General features: G+C 38.5%; 1 protein-coding gene across 2 annotated transcripts in view; it reads left to right on the top strand.

The window, feature by feature from the left end:
* Positions 1-23,272, top strand: part of LHFPL3 (LHFPL tetraspan subfamily member 3) — a 609,574-nt gene that overhangs the window by 399,815 nt on the left and 186,487 nt on the right. For both annotated transcript variants that reach the window (XM_037057073.1, XM_037057074.1), the window contains exon 2: positions 999-1,235. In XM_037057073.1, coding sequence (XP_036912968.1) covers positions 999-1,235 — 237 coding nt within the window. The remainder of the gene's footprint in view (positions 1-998; positions 1,236-23,272) is intronic.

The following is a 23,272-nucleotide window of genomic DNA, read 5'->3' as shown; positions in this document are numbered from 1 at the left end:
CCCCTCTCTAAAAATAAATTTTAAAAATATTTTTAAAGAAAGAAAGATAATGAAGGCTTCAAGTAGGGAAGTGTCGATGACACCACAGGAGATACTGAATAAGTAGTTGTTGAATTAATGAGTTGAATGAATTAGGAATTAATGAGTGAAACACCTGTCCAGAAAGCTCTTTATAACCTAAACTATTATCATTTATGCCTAAATACTTCAATTAAATATAAAGAGAGTGGCAACAATAGCCACTTACCTTCTTTAATCTTCAAAATAACATATTTTTAAAAGCATTCATATGACTCCCACAGTGATAGTTAGGAAATCGAATATAAGTATTCTCCCTAAATTTCTGAATTTCCATAAAAGCTCTGTGGTACCACACCATGTTACAGCATTTTTCAACCTTTTAAAAATGAAACAGAACATAGAATAGATTAGAAAATATCAGAGTAAATTGCATATGGAAAGTACAGTTTCAAGAAACTTTTCAATGTGAGTGTGTGTATATAGATCACAATATGAAATTATATTTTGATGTGACTCAAAGTCAGTATATTCTCTGGTATTTTCCATATCTGGCTCAATATCTGGCTCCTATTTCCATGTTTAATCCCTTATCTGGCTCCTGTCATGGCTCTTCAATAGTCATTCCAGGGTATTATGATTTCTTATGTATGTGGTTCCTATTTGTATTGGAAGCCATCCAACAAATGCACACCAAAATTCATTTTTTAATTTTTAGTGTTTTCTTATAGATCAACATAACTTCACTGCTTTCAGAATGCTTGGGCTCACTGTGAACTGCATTCCTAGAGCTCCTGCAGAGTACTGGACTGCTTTTAAGTTAAAGTATGGGGAGGGGGGTTGGGGGGGGCAGTCATTCCAGATAGCACAGCCATAAGATCTGCTGTTCTTTAAGTCAATAATTTTAAGCAGTTAAATCACTGCTATTTGCTAAAATAAAATTTGTTTTAACTTATTTTTTCTTTTTTCCCCCCTCTCAGCTGCCTGCCTTGTGCTTGGCTGTATGATTTTCCCTGATGGCTGGGATTCAGATGAAGTAAAACGAATGTGTGGAGAAAAGACAGACAAGTACACTCTTGGAGCTTGTTCAGTCCGCTGGGCATACATCCTGGCTATTATTGGGATTTTGGATGCCCTGATCCTCTCATTTCTGGCATTTGTGCTTGGTAATCGGCAAGACAGCTTGATGGCAGAGGAACTAAAGGCAGAAAACAAAGGTAAGATTACTTTGGGGAACACTTACTTGCACATTTAAGCACAAAAAATAATACTCTCCATTCTTTCACATCATGTACCAGTGCTTCCCCTGTGGGTCTAATTTGCATCTTTTAATGCTATCTAGTTTCCCTCAGACTTAACTCAGAAAGTTCATACCATTAAAGTATCATATTTTTACACTCAACTTTCTGAGGCTGAGTCCATTATTATTATTCAAATAGATTTTTCCAGTTTCTTCTTTGCTGCCTTCCTGAGTTAATGGCTATGAATACAATGTTTTTTCTTTCTTTTTGTCTATTTGACTAAATAGAGAGTGCTTCCTCTCCAGTTATTCAGCTATTGTCTGGGTTGAAGTAAATGCCAGGGGAATATCAGGAAATTATCTGTAACTGTCTTTATTAAACTTTTCACAATCACTTTATTTGAATTCAGACTCATTCTCACAGAAAGATAGTGATACTGGCCCCAAATAATTTACAGTTAGAGATTTCAGTAATTATCAAATTAGCTGAATTTTAAATGTGTTATCTGGGTAACCAAAAGTCCTCAGATTTCTCTTTAAAAAGAAAATACCTTCTGAAACACAAAGAAACTAGGATATAAAATAGGACATTGACTAGTGAATGATACAGAAATATTGCAAGAGACCAATAAGGGAGCAAGTCATTATTCAAGATAAATCTTTTAATTTTCTTTCCATATTTCTAAACCAATTCCTTGGGATAGAATTTACTGTCTCTGTATAGACTTAAATTCATTTAACTGTTTTATCTTTATAGTATTCTAATACTTTAAACTTATATTAGTACCTTCAACTGAGTGGCTTCTTCTAGCTTTTCTTCCTAATTGGGACGGAACTAAATCCATCTTTGAATTATGAAATTTAGCTTATGTCAAGTACTTGCTAACTTCAGAAATTTTTCACTGCTTCAGCAAGCCTCAAATATAAGCATATGTTAGTATCTATGTGAATGTCTCATGTAATGATAGTGTAGCAAGCTTTAAATTTAGACCATCCCTGTTTATGCTTACAAACTATGGACTATAAGGAGGAAAACTGAGAAGTCTGGGAAAGCAGCAAGGTTCACCCACAAACCCTTTATCTTCTTGATTTATAGACAGAACATACATTAGTTTACTTGGCTCTATCAAAAATGTTCTAAACACAAAAATACTCCTTTCACAGAGAAGTAGTACTGATACTTCCTAAAAATGCAACTACTTTCTAAGTAAAAAGGATGACATGAAGTTAATTATTAACTTTGTAAAGCACATTACAGATTTAAAGTGCTTTCACTTGTACTCATTAACTGGTGTCCTTGCCTCCTGTCTTTATAACTTACTGGATGTATACAGGTCTCTGTCCATTAACTTCACTTCAAAATTAATAATAAGGATAGCTCAATATTAGAGTAAGTTGCCTTCCTCTAAAGAATGAGTTAAAGAAAATGCCACTTCAAGAGTTTGTTCGTATTTTCTATGTATCTTTATGAGGATATTGCTTAGATCCACGAATCCTCCCTAACCCCCACCCCATGGACAACACAAGAATCACTTGTACATAAAGTCTAGAATATAGTAAAGAAGGAAAGAGAACTCAGTTCTAGTTAAACTATATTCCACCTACAAAGTCTTAAAATGAAAGGGAATATAGGATGCTGCTGAGACGTAAATTAACCATCACAGAGATGCTATTCAAAGGGAAGACAAGGGGGACAGGAAGCAGGCAAGTGAATGACTTCATTTGTATAGACCACTGCCTTTTAAGATAATTTTCCAGTAAATTCACTTCAATCCCATTTCATTGTCTCCTTTCAACACCTCCCACAACATTTCTTCAGCACCTCCTTTTCCAGAAGTGCAAAAATAAATTTAAAAAGGTGTTTAGCAGAAATGTTTCATAAATTGTAAAATAGCAAAATTGGAGTGACTTTTAACATACAACAAACAGAAGGCAACAACTTTGATGATGCAATTGCTGTTTTAGAAGGAATTCCCATGAGACATAAAGTTAATAATCTATGATGCTCCTTCAAAATCCCAGAATACTTTCTCATTAAAAAAAAAAAAAAAAAAAAAAAACAAGGATCTCTGGCCAGATGGCTCAGTTGGTTGGAGCATCATCCCCGACACCAAAAACATTGTGGGTTCATTTCCTGGTCAGGGCACATACCAAAGACAACCAATCAATCTCTCCTTCCCTGCCCCCCACCTCTCTCCACCCTTCCCTCCTCTCTCTATCCTTGGGTGAGATTTTTTTTTTAAGCCCCACAAGGGGAAGTGAAAACTTTCTAAGTATCCAACTAACTTTATGCAAGAGTTGACGCATGCCAGAAAACTACTGCCTGCCCTGAATTTGAGGAGCCAGTCCTGCGGACTTTGTGCTGCCCCTGACTGGGGAAAACCACAGACAGGCAGGTGTTCATTCTTGTTTGGGAGCAGCAGCACAATTTCTACATGAGCCATCAACAGTAGGCATTTAACCCTGATAGACTTCTTAATTGCAAATTTTAACACACTGAACTGTGAAGTCAATTTAATTATGTAAAATTAAAGTTTCATCCAGATAAAAAGGATCTGAAATGAAAGCTTCATTTTTTATTTCTTTCATTAATTGTAAAAAGATAAATAATTACATTTGCCATAGCTTCTGTGCCACACAAGCTCTTACCTTGTCAGACACCATTCACAAAGAGGTCTGTTTCTTCATTTATGTATATGGTCTTCAGAATTGCTTATCAGGTAATTGGGTTCTCTCATGAGCTGTTTTAAAGTCACTTTGTCTTCTAGTACTTACACTGCAAATGAGAAAACATGATTATCCATCAAGAGGTGACTCCAGCTACCACTTATTTATTAAGTGGCTTAAGCTCTTTTTAATGCTGTAATAAATGGAGTTACAATAAATTTATTTTACTCTAACTAATTGAGAAAGTCTTCGACATTTTAATTTAGGGCGCCATGCCATGCCCTAGCCACAGTGTGAGCAGCCTGGTGGTGTAGCAGGAAGAGTGCACTGCCCAGAGCCAGTGCTGTCTGTGGCAGGACCTGAGGAGCCTTGCACCCACATCTTAGTAGTCCCAGAATCAAGCTTCCTCGTCGGTAAAATGCTGCTTTGTCCCAATGGCGTCTGAGGTTTCTTCTGGCATTACAAAATTCAATTTTGGGAATACCCTCAGGGTGTCCTTTGAAGACTCTCCGAGGGTGGTAAGAACTCCTGCGCAATGAACACACTAAAGGTTTTTTCAGGGGCCTGTTGACAGTGCATGGGTGACTAGAGAAGAGAAAGATGAAAGTCAAGGAAAGGATGTCCAGGCTTTCCCCCCCGCAGCATTGTACCTGCCCCCTGAACAGTGCTGTTGCAGTCCACCCATTCACATCACCAGGAGTAAAATGGATCAAATTAGAAACTCTGACTCATGCGGACACCTCGACAGTGGACAAAGCCCCGGATCAGAGATAAAAAAATTGTTTCTGGTGTCAACTCCAGCGTATATTAGTCATATGACTTTGAGCAAGTCCCTTAACACCTTAAAGCCTCAGCTTCACTGTCTTTAAAATGAGAATACTGCCCCGGCTGGTATAGTTCAGTGGATTGCACGCGGGCCTGTGAAGCAAAGGATGGCGGGTTCGATTCCCAGTCAGGGCACATGCCTGGGTTGCAGGCCAGGTTCCCAGTAGGGGACACATGAGAGGCAACCACACATTGATGTTTCTCTCCCACTCTTTCTCCTTCCTATCCCCCTCTCTAAAAATAAATAAAATATTTTTATAAAATAAAATGAGAATACTAATAATATTCAGTCCTGCCTCCTCCATAGCATTGGGAGAGTCCAACAAAAGCATGTGTGTGGAAGCAATATATAAGCAATATGTATATAGGCTTCAGTTATTATGAGTTATTTTCCCATTAACATTTATTTAATCTTTGCAATCGTCCTGTGAGATAGTTATTATCATTCTAATTTTTTTTATACTTTTTCCATTTATTTATCTTTAGAGGGGAAGGGAAGGAGAGAAATATCAATGTATGGTTGCCTCTTGTGAGTCCCCTGCTGGGAACTGGCCTGCAACTAAGGCATGTGCCCTGGCTGGGAATCGAACCACGATCGGGTGGTTTGCAGGCCCAAGTTCAATCCATTGACCTCCACCAGCCAGGGCTCATTCTAATTTTTGAGATTCATAAAAAAAATTTAAGATTTGGTCTAAGCTTTTACTGCTAGGAAGGAAGGGACCCAGGGCTCAAACAGAAACCTTCTTACTTGAAATTTCAAATTGTTTCAATTACACAAGATGATGTAATAATTAGTTCTTAATAGATGCTGATTCTATTGTTTTCAACTTGACCAATCAGCTCTTTAGCAAGTAAAGAGTTTTGTCTTACTTTGATTTGGTAGCTTATTTAATCAAAAGTATAATACACTTAATAATGGAGAATAGCCTATAAACTGATCCTCTTATTTGACTGTGTAATTTTATAAAAATCTAATAAAATAAAGAGAATAGGTTGGTGGTTGCCAAAGGCTGGGAGCAGGGTGGAGCCAGGAAATGGGTGAAGGTAGTCAAAAGGAACAAACTTTCAGTTATAAAATAAATAGTTAATAATGCTATATTGTATATTCAAAAACTGTTAAGAGACTAGATCTTACAAGTTCTCCTCACAAGATAAAAAATGTGTAACTATATGAAGTGATGAATATAAACATATACAAATATCGAATCATTATATTGTGTACCTGAAATTAATATAATGTTGTATGTCAGTTATATCTCAATAAAAAAACTAACAAAAAATCCTTAGGTAGGTAAGATCAGAAAGGTCAGGCAAAAGTATCTTCAAGTGCTTTGAATTAAAACTTTATTAATGCCATAGTGAACTGTTTGTTTTCCACTGGGATTTTTGTGGGACAAAATCCTTGGGGTCATCAAAGCATTTCAGAATGTGTCTCTAAAATACTGAATATATCCTGATGCCTTTTCAGAAGGGCTCAAATTGATCTGAGTTGGAGCAGACCCTAGAGGTCCTCATAGATTTGTCTTATGTCCTTGCTGCTGCTAATTACTCCCCTTCAGCTTCTTCAGAAAGTCCCTGTATTTAGGTTTTAACCCCAGCACTTCACAGACACTGTCTTCTGAAGTTTACCCCCAATCACCTAATGCTAAATTTCATTGTCAATTTTTAAATCTTACATTGTATCAGCATCCTTTTACAGTTGACTACAGGACCCATCTTGATATTCTGTCTTTAGTTGACTTCCAGTAGCTGATCTTACCTAGACTTCCTTCAGCCTCTCTGAAGCTCTTTGTGCTCAGTCTCCTTTGCTGATTCCTCCCTCTCTCCTGACTCTTCCTATCTACATTTACCTCCTAGGTTATCTCATCTGGTGCCATGGCTTTCATTTATACCCTAATGACTCACAAATTTAATCCACTTTTAACCTCTCAAATGAACATTAGTCTCATAATCCAAGTGACTGCTTGATACCCTTTTTTGAAAATATAATTAACATCTCAAACTTTACTTTTCCCAAACCAAGCTCCTGATATTTCCCATAAAGCCTCCTCCTCCCTCAATCTACTCCATAACAGTTAATGACAACATTATCCTTCCATCTGCTTAGGGCAAAACATGGATCATTCTGGACTCTTTTCTTTCTCCCACAACTCCCATCTAACCCATCCAAATACCTTGTCAGCTCTACCTTAAAATGTATATTCATAATCCTCCCACTTCTCAACCCCATCACTACTCTCAGTCTGGTCATTGCCAGACACTTCTACATGGTTTCATTTGTTCCATCATTGAACGTTTTCGGTCTAACCTCAACAGAGCACCCAGCATTATCTTGCTAAGAGTAAGTTAGATTATGCCATTTCTCAGAATAAAAACCAAAGTCCTTTACAACCACCTACAAGACCATGCGATCTGCCTCCATCTTTGCCACTCTGATCTCTTCTCAGTTTTCTCCTTCATTTCCTTTGCTCCAGACACACTGGCTTCAGTGTTGTTTCTCAAATATTCCAGGAAAGTTTCCATCTCATGGCTTTTGCATTTATTCTTCCCTTGTGCCTGAAATCTTCTTCCTCAAAACCTCAGAGCTACTCTCTGACCTCTCTCAGGTTTTACCCAGATGTCACCTTCTCAGTGAGGTTTTATCTGGCCAATGTCTCTAAACTTTCATGTATCATGCATATATTTTATCTAATCCATGATATATTTTACCTTTTTTCTTTATTTTTTAAAGTATATTTTATTAATTATGCTATTATGGTTGTCCCACTTTTTTCTTCCCTTGTTCCCCTCTGCCCTGCACTGACCCTCCCATCAGCATTTCCTTCCTTAGCTCATGTCCATGAGTCGTATGTACAACTTCCTTGGCTTCTCCATTTCCTATACTATTCTTAACCTCCCCCTGTCTATTTTGTACCTACCATTTGTGCTTCTTATTCCTTGTACCTTTTCCCTCATTCTCCCCCTCCCTGCTGCTAACACTCAACACAATCTCCAATTCTATGATTCTGTTCCTGTTCTAATTGTTTACTTAGGGCTGTTTTTTTTAACCCCTTCTTGCCTTACCAGGTTTTTTCTGAGAAATCAGCTGATAATCTTATGGAAACTCCTTTGGAAGTAATTATCTTCTTTTCCCTTGCTGCTTTTCAGATTCTCTCCTTATCTTTAATCTTGGGTAATGTAATTATGATGTGCCTTGGTGTGTTCCTCCTTGGGTCCAACTTCTTTGGGACTCTCTGAGCTTCTTGGATTTCCTGAAAGTCTATTTCCTTTGCCAGATTGGGGCTGTTCTTCTTCACTACTTTTTCAAATAAGTTTTCCATTTCTTGCTCTTCCTCTTCTTTTTCTGGCACCCCTATGACTCCAGTGTTGGAGCATTTAAAGTTGTCCTGGAGGTTCCTAAGCCTCTCCTAATTTTTTGAATTCTTGTTTCTTTATTCCGTTCTGGTTGAATGCTTATTTCTTCCTTCTTCCTTCTGCTCCAAATCATTGATTTGACTCCCAGTTTTCTTCCCATCACTGTTGGTTCCCTGTGTATTTTCCTTTATTTCACTTTTCATAGCCTTCACTTCTTCCTCTATTTTGCAACCAAACTCAGCCATTTCTGTGAGCATCCTGATTACCAGTGTTTTTAACTTTGCATCTGATAGGTTGGCTATCTCTTCTCCACTTACTTCTGTTTTTGGAATTTTTATATGCTCTTTCATTTGAGTCATATTTCTCTGTCTTGGCACATCTGTTATGTTGTAAGGGGTGGAGACTTAGGTATTCGCCAGGGTGGGGAAACCTACATTGCCTGCTATGGCACTGTATGTGATGGAGAGGTCAGAGAGGAAACAATGATACTTGCTCAGCTCTCAGACAATTTTCAGCCTCTTCCCCTACTACCCACAAGCAAATCTGGCCCTTCTGGTGCTGATTCTCAAGTGGGTAGGTTTGTGTATGTTCTACAACACTGTGGGCCTCCAATGAACTCTCCTGTGAGGCTGGGAGTTTCTCCCACCACTGCAACTCCCAAAGATTTTTACAGCCAGAGGTTTTGAGGCTTTATTTTCCTGCCCTGGAACTCTTGGTTGTGTGGTCTGTCTTTCTCCCGAGTTGTTTCTCCTGGTGGGACCACCAGGTCTGCCAGCCAAGGCCTTGCTGCATGTCCTGCCCATCTCTGCCCCTCCTACAGGTCTGAATGAATGTTTCCTCTTCAACTCCTTGGTTGTTGGATTTCCATATAGTTCAATTTTTCTGGAAGTTCTGGTTATTTTTTGTTTTTAAATTGTTGTTCTCCTTCTTTTTGGTTGTGCAAGGAGGCAAAGTGTGCCTACCTATACCTCCATCTTGGCTAGAAGTCCTATTTTACCTCTTTTTTCTTATTGTCTATATTACCACAGAAAAGCTGCACAGGGACAGGAATTTTTGCCTCTTTTGTTCACTACTGCATAAAGCAGCTATTTTCGACCTTTTTCATCTAGTGGCATATATAAACTAATTACCAAAATTCAGTGACACACCAAAAAATATATTTTTTGTCTATCTAACAAAAAAATGTAATCTTGATTAATGCATGCTAGATGGCTATTGTTGTGTTGGCTGTTGTCTTTTTTTATTTGACAGTGTAAGGAGAAAGAGGTTAGAGGCCCTGACTAACTAGTTAGTTGTTGTATGTTTTAAAAATTCTTGTGGCACTCTGGTTGAAAATCAGTAGGCTAGAATAATGTCTAGCATATGTAAGTATTCAATAATTATGTGTTGAGTGATTGAGCTATTGAATGAATGAATGAATGAATGAGTCTATACTAATCTCTCTCTCATGAGTGACTCCATTTTTGCACAGAACTTAGAATGTTCGTGTTTCCTTTAAGTTGAAATGTGACTGCTTATAATGTCCACCCATTGCTACTCCCTGTTCTATCTTGAGCTATTGACTTCTTTAGAAACAGTTGTTGTGTCAGTAATGGTTAGAGTTACACATTTCCCAAGCAGCATAGTTTCCACATCTTGCTGAGTGTCTGGAGACACTTATATTGTCAGTGTTCTCTACTACCTACCCAAGGAATCAGGGAAGACAACCACCTCAGGTGAATACGAGGCAGAGGGAGAGGGTGGTGGAAGCTGTGGTGGAAGAAAGAGAACTTTACAGGAGTCACTCATGGGTGTTTTGTTGGAGATTGTCTCCTTCAATTTATCCTCCATGCCTACAGGTAATTAACATCTGAACTTCTGAGATTGATTCTGGCTTATTCAAAAAATATACCTTGAGATCATGAATGTACCATGGTGCACTCATATAGGAAGCTCTCTCTTTAACCTGCACCCAACCTCAAATGATACCCTCAAAGTCACACCTTTCTCTCAACCTTTTCCAACTAGTGGACTTAAAGTCAAATGTGGCTTGATAATCTGAGGGCAAAGGCAGTACTGACTTTGAATGGCTGCCATATGCTCTATTATCCTCTCTAGTTCAATAGCTAAAATAATTTTGACATTTCATTGACCTTTTCAGTCCCTAAGAAAGGATCTCTGGATAAATATCAAACCAGCTAGAAGAAAGAAAGGAGGAAGAAATAAAAAATTTAAAAAACTTAAACAACAAAGTTATGATGTTCAAGATTTGGCCCTACGAGTGAATTTTCAATCAGCTTCTCAGCATAACTTTATGAAGTCTTGCAGTTAGGTTAAATCCTGCCAGTTTCACCCCCTCACCTTTCCATCTCTTGCCTTCTCCCTTTTAACAGTATCATCATGAAAGCTGAAAATAGGGGCTGCCATGACCTTCAGAAGACACAGCTCAGGTTTATGGATTATATTTCTTTCCAAATTACTGATCTGTGGCCAATTTTTTTTCTTTTATAAGACTAAGCCTAATTTCAGATCTCTAAATTATGGATAACATTGGTACACACCTCACTATTTGAAGTTATTTAGTCATCAATTATGTCTTTTTAAATTATCTATGAAAAAAATTTTCCCCCATTACTATACCCAAAGTAGTTTATTTTCTTTACACATTTAGTTAGTTTCCCAACAATGAACCTCTCTAGCTTCTCTCTTACTCATCCCAGTGCCTCTGGTTCTTGTCTATGTGCCCTATTGAGAGAACATGTACTAAGTGAAATCTTAGTGTCCTTGATTTCAGTTCTAGCTAAATCTCCTTGGGCCTCGGCTTTCCTATTCAGATTTTTTTTTATGTACATAGAAATTTTTTAGCAGAGTAGATCTTTACATTTTGCTACACGTTCAGTGATTTCATTGTGAGGTTAACGAATACAATGAAAATGTAACCTGTATGATCTGGCTGGCATGGCTCAGTGGATTGAGCCCTGGCCTGCAAACCAGAGGGTTGCTGGTTCAATTCCCAGTCAGGGCACATGCCTGGGTTGTGGGCCAGGTCCCCAGTATGGGAGTGCTCAAGAGGCAACCACACACTGATGTTTCTCTCCCTCCCTTCTCCTCTCTCTAAATACCAATAAATAAAATCTTTAAAAATATATAATAAAAAAAAAGAAAATGTAACCTGTCACTTCACTTGCCCCACAAAGTAGAAACATAGCTGTTCTGAACTTCTGGTAGACTAGGTAAGAACACAGTGCCAAGCAAAATACTGCTGAGATAAATGTATTGAGGTTAAGTTCGCAGAAATACATGTTGTCTCTATTAGTGATTCACAAAATATGACATCCTCCCAAAATCTTACAAACTTTATTTTTTGCTCAATGGATGATGTCTTATCTGTTATCTCTAGTGAGATAGTTCCTAGAATACAGTAAGCAATTAACATATTTGGGCACTTGTTATTGTTTCATTGAATCAATTTCATGAAAAAAAATGTATAATATCTAATTCATGTCTCCATTTAGTGTCTTCTGTACATGAAGCAGTTTGTCTCTTGCTTCACTGATTGCAAAGGAAATAAATTTACCTGCACATTACACATAGATACACATATCTTGAAAGCATCAAGGAGTGGTATGTTAGAACAATATACTGTAATTGACACTTTAGGCAACTCACTACACTTCCTTGGGGCTTATATCAACAGCCACAAAAGCATACTGTGCACTTCACTGTGTGATAAACAATGAGTAAAACTGTGGCATCAATTCACCAAACATTTCTTGTGTGCCTCAAGCATGCCAAGTCTAGTAATAGGCATCAGGGATTTAAAAATGAGTGGAACAGGGTTTGCCCCAAATTTCTTTGAGAAAGACATGTAGTGTTGTAGGCACTAGGTTGTATTTCTGAGATGCGGTCCTGTTTTGACATCTGTGGCTTCATGAGGTTACTTTGTTAGTGTCACCTCTGTATAGAATGAGTGAATGTCATCCTCTGACAGGCGACTTACTCCAGCACCAGTGAAAGATGATGGTATAATAAGCAAAGGCTGCATCCCAAGGACAATTTGACATACAAGGTTTCACCTTCTAGACAGCCTTTAAAAAAGCAGCTTGTGGGAAAAAATGGTATTAAACAAAGGAAACCAAAACTATGAAGAAATGAAAAATGCAGTAGATAGATATGTGTGGTTAAGGAACAAGGAGGAATGATAAGAGAGGGGTTCTCATATCGCTAAGGCATTCACTTTAGAGTAGCCTATTTAAAATCTAAAATCCAGGAACTATTTTGAGGAAAAGTCTCTTTAGTTGTCAACATTATCACTCTTGAACCATGTTTTTGTTGTTGTTGTTGTTGTTGTTGTACAATTACAGCTGTCTCCATTTTTCCCCATTGCTCTCCCCTGTCCTATCTACCCCCTCATCCTACATTCAATCTCCCCCCACCATTGGCTTTGTCCATGGGTACTTTATACATGTTACCTGGCTTAACCCTTCCCCTTCTATCCCCCTTTATTTCCCTCCCCCCTCCCCTCTGGTCACTGTAAATTTGTTCTTTATCTTCATGTCTCTGGTTGAACCATGTCATTACAGTCAGTTGCTCAGATGATACTCAGGAAATGCTATACTGATGCATTTCACTGATTTTTTTTCTTCCTGCTTTGCTGCCCAGCATACCTGGGCCTTGAATCTGGTAAGAGAAAAATCAGTTTGGCCTGAGTAGATATCATCTCCCTAACTTAACTTGACCATGTCACCTTTGATGATGTGCCTGGAATAATCAGGAGTGAAATGTGAATTCTGGGAACTACCACACGATACTGTCTGCAAGTCAATCTACTGTCAAAACCCAGGAAAGAGAGAGTGATGATGTTGTCAAGAGATCTGGAGGGCACAGTTCACTCAGAGAGAAAAGCAGCTGTGGTGTTAGTGTCCACCATCCCAATATGTGTTCAACAAAACCATTAGACAGACTGGTCATTGGAGAGAAGCGCAGGCAAAAGGTGTACACAGCCCATCAGGTGGCAGATGAGGCGGCAGCACTCACTGAAAGAAAGATTGACCCAGTGTCCTCTAAGAGGGCGGCTTCCAAAGAAACTAAAACAACTGTCCCTTGTCCCAGAGAAGGTGGAAAATCCAGTGGTCACATGAGTAAATCCATCTGCCCACCTGATATTTCTTCACGAAAGGCTGGCCTCTGGTGCCAAAGTGCAAATTGAGCCAGATGTCTGTGACTGTCCAGGTGAGAGAAACACAGCAGAAAAGAAAAAAGAAAAAAAACCTTTCTTGCCCTGGCTGGTGTGGATCATTGGATTGAGTGCCAGCCTGCAAACCAAAGAGTCACTTGTTCAATTCCTAGTCAGGGCACATGCCTGGGTTGCGGGCCAGGCCCCTGGTGGAGGAATGTGTGAGGGGTGGCCACACACTGATGTTTCTCTCCCTCTCTTTGTCTCTCCCTTCCCTTCTCTCTAAAAAATAAGTAAATAATATCTTTTTTTAAGGAAAAAAGCCTTTCTTTACCTTGGTAAGTAAGGCCCAAAGATGCTATATAGATCAGTACATGGTAGCAGATGAAACTGTCTTGAACTTTCTTTTTCAGGAAAATCTTTTAAACGCATAAGTAACTGCTCTTTTTGGCAGGGTGGGGTGGTGTTCAGCCTGGGGAAAAATCCTAGTAGTGGGCTTAATTACTTTTCAGACATTGAGGTGACAATGACTAACTCCTCTCATCTCCTCTGAGGGTAAAGCTAAAAGATTATTGAAATATAATCACACAGTGAGGACACTGAGAGACAGAAATCATTTGATTCCTCACCATCACCTAGAGGTTTTTAAAAAAATATTTCAGTGCTTGATCCCACCCCAAACAATCTAATGCACTTGGCATGAGGTGGATCCAGGTGTGAAAACTCCCCAAGAGCTTCTGATGTGCAGCCAGGGGTGAGGACCAGTGGGTTCACCAAGCACGCTCATTTTACAGATGAGGAAGCTGACGAACTGAGAAGGGAAATTAAAAACATCACCTCAGTTAGAATTTTCATAATCACAAAATGGTAGGTAGTCCATGACATATACTTCCATTCAATAACAGGCTATACAATCATCTCTCTGATAGAGTTCCATTGCTGCCTTTTTTGGAAACAGAGCTCTCTGCCAGCCCTAGGAAATTGATTTGTGCCACCTGCTGGCTCTATGAACTTGAACAACCTTTTCTAAGCTTCAGCCTTCTTGTCTGTAAGGACATTAATAAAAACTTCCTCATAGAGATTTTGTAAAAATGACATAAGATAATGCATGAAAACTGTCACAATGTCTGACACATATCAACTCATTTTTAGAGCTTTGATTTTACTTGGCAAACACACAAAGTGTTTATTATATGTCATGATTCATGTTGAACAAGGCCCGTGCCCTAACTACTTTGCCCTGTTGCCTCCCTTTGTTCCTGCAACTCTGCAACATAATGGAGGCCTCACTAAGATCTAGAAGATTGCTCCCTCTACATGCTTAATATGATTTTTTCATCTGGTATCTTTACAAATTGTTTTAATAAAACTGGTGAGGGTTAGTTTGTTGGTTAGGGGGTCGGTTTTCTTATTTGCAATCTTCCCATATACACCCATATCTGGAGAATAGGGGCATGGGGTAGGGGGCTGTGATTCTTGCACATTTGCCATCCAGAGAGCTCAAACTGTGTAGTTTCTTGTGTAAATTCAGTGAGAGTCACCAAAAAGAGCTTATGATCCCTTGTTGGAAATATGACTCAATCCTTTACAGTATAGTTCCTATTTTCAACCTAGCTAAGAATCTGTCACTGCATTGCTGGACAGATGAAGGACAAAAACCTGAGCCTTAAAAATGTCTGTGAGAGGTATCATTCAAAAGTGACAGATGAAAGGGATTCCACCCAGGCAGGAGAAGCAATAAAAACAAGAATCTCCTGATATGATCACTTTAGTTTTGCAGGGTGATAAAAATTTAGTGCCACTAGGCTAGCAGATCCTTGTGTTTTGGTTAGAATACATCTTTATTTCCCTCATCATAAATGTGGCAAATAAAATCCATGTGTCAAACATTAGTAATAAAATTATTAGAAGTAAAAATAAATCATAGGGAACTCTTTCCCCATTGTTCAAAAACCCTTTTCTTTCTGGCTCTCCCTCCTGATGCATTCTTCTTTTACTAGCTAATTCATACTCACTAGGTAACACCTACAGTGTATTATTATTATTATTATTATTATTATTATTATTAAAATAATAATTGTCAGGTATTAGCTATCAAAGTTCTATGAGCATGGTATTTACCTGGGCTGCTTATTTCAAGTGATATGAAGTTGTAAGGATTAACTCTGCTATTTTTTTAATTAGTAAACTGTATTTTTAAAGAACTTTTTGGTTTACAGAAAAATTAAGTGGAGAGGACAGAGCTCCCCCATGCCTCTCTCACCATAAGCACAGCGTCCCCCACTATCAACATGTCACATCAATGTGGCCCACTTGTTACAGTCAATGAACCAACATCGACCCATTGTGATTAACCACAATCCATAGTTTACATTAAGGTTCACTCTTGGTATTATTCATTTTATGGGCTTTATCAAATAGAATCTTTATTTTTTTAAGCATGTTCAAGTAAATGGGCTGCAATTGATTTGAGGATCACACTTGAAGCAACACTGCTGTAGGTCATTTATGATCAGATTTATACTAGTATTCTGGTGTAATGACACTGAAGCCAATGGCCATAGCCAGACCAGTACTATAGAGTTCCTTTTTGTAAAAATCCTGGCAACCTTCATTGCATAAATAGGCTCTAATCCAAAAGTTCACTTCTAGTTTTGTGTTTTGGAACTCACATCATATATTTCCATGGAAACAATTGATATACACAATATCCACTTCTTGGACCTGCCCACCAATGCACATTTCACTCATAATGTTGTAGAAATAAGGTTATTTTGGCAATCACATTTAAAAAGGAAGCAATAAAAATGTAAACCCATAAAGTCAATAGACAAAAATGTTGTTTTTTAAAACTTTGAGAACTGGAGGTATGATAGGACTTTACAAAAAACTTTAGAGATATAAATCAGAAGAATATATATATATGTATATGCACATATGTATATGCATATATAATTGAGTTACATCAAAATAGGATTTAAATTTTCTGAACACTGTGGTCACCACCACCACCACTGTCACTTCACAGGTTTTGACTATGGGCCAGGGAGCCATAGTGGCCACATCACTGAGCCTTTCTCTTGGGGGATGGTTGAGCCCAGGAATGGGGTGCTACCCATGTAACTTGGCCAACTCCTTTAAAGCCAATTTGTTAAACCATATAAATGGGAACAAAACCCTCTCAAATCTCCTTTACTTAATTTTACCCTTATAGACCTTTGACTGTAGTTTTTTGTTTAAAAAAAAGCTTTGGGCTTTTCAAGGTTATTTAATAGGTATTAACTTATTGACCACAGAGGGGAGAGCCATGGGTTTAGTAATGATGTATGGGCGTGCAATTCTTTAAAAAGAACTTGAAATCTCTACCCTTGAGGAAGAAAATCTATTAGCACAAAAGCTATAGATGATCATCCTTTTTACTTAAGTTACCTGCTAAATAAATGAGATCCTGCAAGGACTGAGTTGGACAATCTATTCTCAATTCTGTTTCTGATTTAGGTCCAATTCATTTTTATTTTTTATCTATTTTTAAAATATATTTTATTGATTATGCTATTATGGTTGTCCCATCCCCCCCACCTTTATTCCCCTGCTCCCTGCACACTCCCTCCCACCTGCATTCCCCCTCTTTAGTTCATATCCATGGGTCATACACATAAGTTCTTTGGCTTCTAGATTTCCTATACTATTCTTAATCTCCTCCTTTCTATTTTCTACCTACCATTTATGCTACTTATTCTCTGTACCTTTCCCCCCCCTTCCCCATCCCACTCCCCTACTGATAACTCTTCATGTGATCTCTATTTCTGTGTTTCTGTACCTCTTCTAGTTGTTTGCTTAGTTTGTTTTTCTTTTTGTTTTAGGTTCATTTCTTAATAACTGTGAGTTTGATGTCATTTTACTGTTCATAGTTTTGATCATCTTCTTTTTCTTATATAATTCCCTCTAACATTTCATATAATAAGGGTTTGGTGATGATGAACTCCTTTAACTTGACCTTACCTGGGAAGCACTTTATCTGCCCTTTTATTCTAAATTATACCTTTCCTGGATAGAGTAATCTTGGGTGTAGGTCCTTGCCTTTCATGACTTCAAATACTTCTTTCCATCTCATCCCTGCCTGTAAGGTTTCTTTTGAGAAATCACCTGATAATCTGATTCCAGGTAACTGGAACTCCCTTGCAGGTAACTGTCTCCTTTTCTCTTGCTGTTTTTAAGACTGTTTCCTTGTCTTTAATTTTGGGTAATGTAGTTATAATATGCCTTGGTGTGTGCTTCCTTGGGTCCAACTTCTTTGGAATTCTCTGAGCTTCCTGGACTTCCTGGAAGTCTATTTCCTTTGCCAGACTGGGGACGTTTTCCTTCATTATGTTTTCAAGTAAGTTTTGAATATCTTGCTATTTCTCTTCTCCTTCTTGCCACCCCTATGATTCAGATGTTGGAATGTTTCAAGTTGTCCCAGAGATTCCTAAGCTTCTCCTTCTTTTTTGAATTATTATTTCTTCATTCTGTTCTGGCTGAATGTTTATTTCTTCCTTCTGCTCCAAATTGTTGATTTGATTCCTGATGTCCTTCCCTTCACAATTGGCTCCCTATGTATTTTTCTTTATTTCACTTTGAATAGTCTTTTTTTTTCTCTATTTTGTGACCACACTCAACCATTTCTGTGAGCATCCTGATTACCAGTATTTTGAGCTCAGTACCTGATAGGTTGGCTATCACTTTATTGCTTAGTTCTGTTTTTGGAGCTTTGATCTGTTCTTCTATTTGGGCCATGTTTTTTTGTCTGGGGCAGCTGTTACATTGTAAGGGGTGGAGCCTTAGGTATTTGCCAGGGCAGGTCAACCCATGTCAGTACCTTGTGGTGCTGTATGTGGGGCAGGGGTCTGAGAGGGAACAATTCCACTTGCTCAGCTCTCAGGCGGCTTTCAGTCTCTTCCCCTACTACCCACAATCAAATTGGGCCCTTCTGGTGCTGATTTCCAGGTGGGTGGGTTTTTATATGTTCTAAGACCCTGTGGGTCTCTCTAACAGACTCTACTGTCAGGGTAGGAGTTTCTTCCACTGTCTGCAACCCCCACTGGTTTTTACAGTCAAGGATTTAGAGACTTTATTTCCCTATACTAGAACCCTGGATTTTGCAGTCTGTCTCACTCTCCTGTTGTTCTTCCCAATTTATCCACATGCAAATGTGAGACCAACTGGTCCACAAGCCACCACCTTTCCATGTGTCCTCTCCAGCATGGCTACCCATCTCTGCCCCTCCTACCAGTCTGAATGAATGTTTTTTTCTTTAATTACTTGGTTGTTGGGCTTCCATACTGTTTGATTTTCTGACAGCTCTGGTTATTTTTTTGTTTTTGTCCTTCTTGAGTTATGCAAGGAAGCAAGTGTATCTACCTACACCTCCATCTTGGCCAGAAGTAAGCTGTCATTTATTTCTGTTTTAGTCTAAGCTAGAACAAGAACTGTGTCTCTCTCAGTTCTTCACCCTCAGGACATGGCATAGTGCCTGGCATTAGCAGATGCTCAATATTTATTTGAACTTAACTAATTGGAAAATTTCTGCACCCTACTGAAACAAAAAAACCTGAAATGAAAGGGTAATCAGATATTATACAAGCAACTTTACAGACATCAGTTCATCTTTATTATCTTACCCATTCCTTGCGTCATTAGTTGCTTTTAATGGGGAAACATCACCCAAAAGAGGTATCAGGCATGCATGTAATCCTCCTAGATGCTCACACAAGGGCTTCTTTCTGTTGTTAGAATGCTCTCTGTGTGTACTGAAAGAGTTGGGTTCTTAAATAAGACTAAATATTTAAAGCACAGAGTGCCAAGTTTCCTTAATCCTAAAATCTTTTTAATGATTAGAGCAGGCTTGCATTCTCTTGAATAATTTAAGAGGTACAAATATGAAATTATCATTTAAAACATCTTAACTCAGGTAATTCCATGAATGTTTCTCTTTGTAATATACATGACTGACCGATGATTTCCTGAGCCCATTTTTAAGTGGAACTGAAGACAAATACACATCCAAGGAAATTGCCTTTCTCTGTCTTCTGTTAAGCAGAAGAAGATAGAGTGGGCTGATGCTTAAAGAGTTCTCATTTCTGAAAACTGACTTTTTAAAATGTCTGAAGGGTTAATCAAGTCTTGATTCTGCCAGAAAGAAAGCATGGTGGGGTGGGAGATAGGGGTGATGCTGGATGGGATAGGGCCTCTTGGCAAACTTTACTTGGAAGTGGACATTAATAACAAGCCCAAGTTATTCTGAGTTAGCTCCACATTTGCATTTGCTCACACTCCCACCTACTGCTTTGTTGTTCTTGTCATTCCTTTGCACCCCATTTCGCCACTATGTGAGGGGGTGTGTCTCCACTGGCCCTGAATGATGATCACATTAAAGAGTCTCAATTGAGCACAGACCTGCCTCATAAACTATGTTGTGAGGAATAACCAGTGAAAAGATTGTGGAATCTTTTACAGCTAAAAAATGCTGCAAAAATGACAATGAGGAACAATTCCACAGAAATCATAAATTTTGTAGCAAAGAAGCTAATAAGAAATTTTTAGCAGAAGGCTCTCCATTGTCCCCTGGGTCTGGCAGGAGGACAACACAGCGACCCTCAGGGATCTTAGACCAGCATTGTCCAACAGAAATGTCATGTGAATCACATATATACTTTTACATTTCCTTATAGCCACACTTTTAAAGTTTTTAAAAGGTGAAATTAAGTTTAAGAATATATTTAACCCAATATATCCAAACTTTCAATTCAACATGTAATTAATATAAAAAATGTAAATTAAGTATTTTACATTATTTTTATACTAAGCCTTTTTTATTATTTTTTTTAAATTTTTTAATTTAATTATTTTTCAAGTACAGTTTTCTGTCTATTACTCCCATCCCATCCCACCCCTGTGCTCCCCCCCTCCCTCTCATTTCCACCCTTCTCAGTTGTTTCCCATGTATCCTTTATGTATGTTTCTCTAAATCCCTCCCCTATTTCCCCTGAAATTCCCTCCCCTCTCCCCTCTTGTCACTGTCAGCCTGTTCTCTATTTCAGTGTCTTTGGTTATATTTTGCTTGCTTGTTTGTTTTGTTGTTTAGCTTCCTGTTAAAGGTGAGATCATATGGTATTTGTCCTTCAACCCCTGGCTTATTTCACTCAGCATAATGCTTTCCAGTTCCATCCATGCTGTTGCAAAAGGTAGGAGCTCCTTCTTTCTTTCTGCGCTTGCTATCAGAGAGATGCAAATTAAAACCACAATGAGATACCACTTTCCACCAGTGAGAATGCTATCATAAACAAAGCAATAAACAACAAATGTTGGAGAGGGTGTGGGGAAAAGGGGACTCTGGTCCACTGTTGGTGGGATTGCAGACTGGTACAACCGCTATGGAAAACAGTATGGAATTTTCTCAGAAAACTAAAATTGGTCTTGCCTTTTGACCCAGCAATTCCACTGCTAGAATTGTATCCTAAGAACCCAAAAACACCAATCCCAAAGAACATAAAATGTCTTAAAAATCCAGTGTGTATTTTATACTTGCAGCTCACCTCAAATTCAGACATCATTTCATCTTTACCATCTTACCCATTCCTTGGGTCATTAGTTGCTTTTAATGGGGAAGCACATTTCAAGTGTTCAGTGGCCACACAGGGCCAGTGGCTCCTATGTGGGACAGCACAGACCTACATAACAGACAGCCCACTTAATAGAAGATGTCCAGATTTTACTCTATAAGGTCCATGGGTAGGTGAAAATGCTCTTAATTTTCCATGAGTATTGGTTAATCTTACATGCTGAATTTCCCAGCAAGAACCTAACTTTAGGGAAGGAAAGGGACAATCACCAATGTGTTCTGAGCTACTGTGAATCCACCAATGAATGAGGACTTAGGCCTTCTCATTTGCCCTACATCAGGAGAGGAAATGGTCCTCGTTTTGCAGAAGAAAAAAAATGAAGATTCAGGGAGACCAAGGACTTGCCAAGGTCACACAGCTGGTCTTAGCAAATTGGGAAAGGAATTCAGACTTGGCTTCAGAGCCTGGGCACCTTCCAGTGTATTGTGCTCCCTGCTTAGACACCACTGAGTAGCAGTGGTTATCAAACTGGGCAGCATCCAAGTCACCTGGAGGCTATGTTAAAACACTGGTTGCTGGGCCCTACCTGCAGACTTTTTGATTCAGCAGATTAAGGTGGGGCCTGGGAATTTACATTTTAATAAGTTCCCAAGACAAGATAATGCTGCTTGTCCAGAGACCACACTTTGAGAACCTCTGCTGTTTACACTACATTTGATGCCATTAGTAGGCATTTGTCTGTTTTAAGGTAACAATGGTGCTTTCCTGTGCTGTCAGAAACCAAACTTCATTTTATAAATGTGTCCATTGTTATTCCTTTAGTCATCTGAAGTTGGCTACCATATAGTATGGACTGGGATAATTTCACTCATTATGAAACTTTTCATTCATTTATAATCAGTCACTGAACTTAAGTACTTTTTTGCAAGTAGAGATGCATTCATCTCTTCACTCAGTGCCTGCAGGGAAAAGAAAAAGATGCAAGTGAATGTCTTGTATCATGTAAACACTGGGTAGTTTCTAAAGCACACACACTTCTAAGTCATCACTACATACTTTTAAATTTTTTATGCAGACAAAAAGTTTAAAATAAATAAAATAAAATTTTATGCAACATATTTTATTTAAGATGCATCTTTAAACGTTCCAACATCCGAATTATAGGGGTACCAGAAGGGGAAGAGGAATAGCCACAAGTGGAAAATTTATTTGAACAAATAATAAAGGAGAACTTCCCCAGTCTGGCAAAGGAAATAGACTTCCAGGAAATCCAGGAAGCTCAGAGAGTCCCAAAGAAGTTGGGCCCAAGAAGGAACACACCAAGGCACATTGTAATTACATTAGCCAAGGTTCAAATGAAGGAGAGAATTCTAGAAGCAGCAAGAGATAAGGGGACAGTCACCTACAAAGGAGTTCTCATCAGACTATCAGCAGATTTCTCAAAAGAGACCTTACAGGCAAGAAGGGGCTGGAAAGAAGTATTTCAAGTCATGAAATCCAAGACTGCTCTATCCAGCAAAGCTTTCATTTAGAATGGAAGGACAGATAAAGTGCTTCTCAGATAAGATCAAATTCAAGGAGTTCATCATCACCAAGCCCCTATTATATGAAATGTTAAAGGGACTTATCTAAGAAAAAGAGATAAAAAATATGAACAGTGAAAGCAAACTCACAGTTATTAACAACCACACCTAAAACAAAAGCAAACTAAGAGGACAGCTAGATCAGGAGCTTAGAAATGAACCATAGAAATGGGGATCACATGGAGGGTTAGCAACAGGGGAGTGGGAGGAGGAGAAGGGGGAGAAGATACAGAAAATAAGTAGCATAGACAGTAGGTAGAAAATAGATAGGGGGAGGGCAAGAATAGTAGGGGAAATATAGAATCTGGAGAACTTGAGACATGTGGTCATAAACTAAAGGGGGGGAGGATGATGGTGAAGGGGATGTGCAGGGTGGAGGGGAATGAAGCGGGGGAATAGAACAACTGTAATGGCATAATCAATAAAATACATTTAAAAAAAAAATAAGATGCAGCCACATCATCAAATATTTTCTTGGTGGCATTTTTAAAGATGACTGACAGTCACTGTGTATTCATCACAGCTTAGAAAACTTTGATCTGAGCTGAATTTTAACTTATTATACTTTATCATTGCTGTGCTCAAGAAGCAAGAAATTATTTACTTTTCCATCTAACTGTGAGTTTCACCACCTCTTGAGTTATGAAGTGGTGTGAGGGCACTTTAAATCTTTCTAGCCATTGACCTCTAGCCCTTTTCATTTCTTTTCATTCTTGTGGTGGGGAGGTGGTTCTTTTTATTCCTCTTATTTATTTTTAACGACTTTTAAGCCCTCTCTTCTCCCAAACTGTGTCACATCTGGAAAAAAAAAAAAGATTACCTGAGCCAA

This window comes from Sturnira hondurensis, unplaced genomic scaffold (genome assembly GCF_014824575.4).
Source record: "Sturnira hondurensis isolate 20B ecotype Veracruz unplaced genomic scaffold, ASM1482457v3 Scaffold0009314, whole genome shotgun sequence".
In the NCBI taxonomy this organism is placed as follows: Eukaryota; Metazoa; Chordata; class Mammalia; order Chiroptera; family Phyllostomidae; genus Sturnira; species Sturnira hondurensis.
The sequence above is the reverse complement of the archived record's forward strand: the minus strand, read 5'-3'. Positions and strand labels throughout refer to the sequence as shown.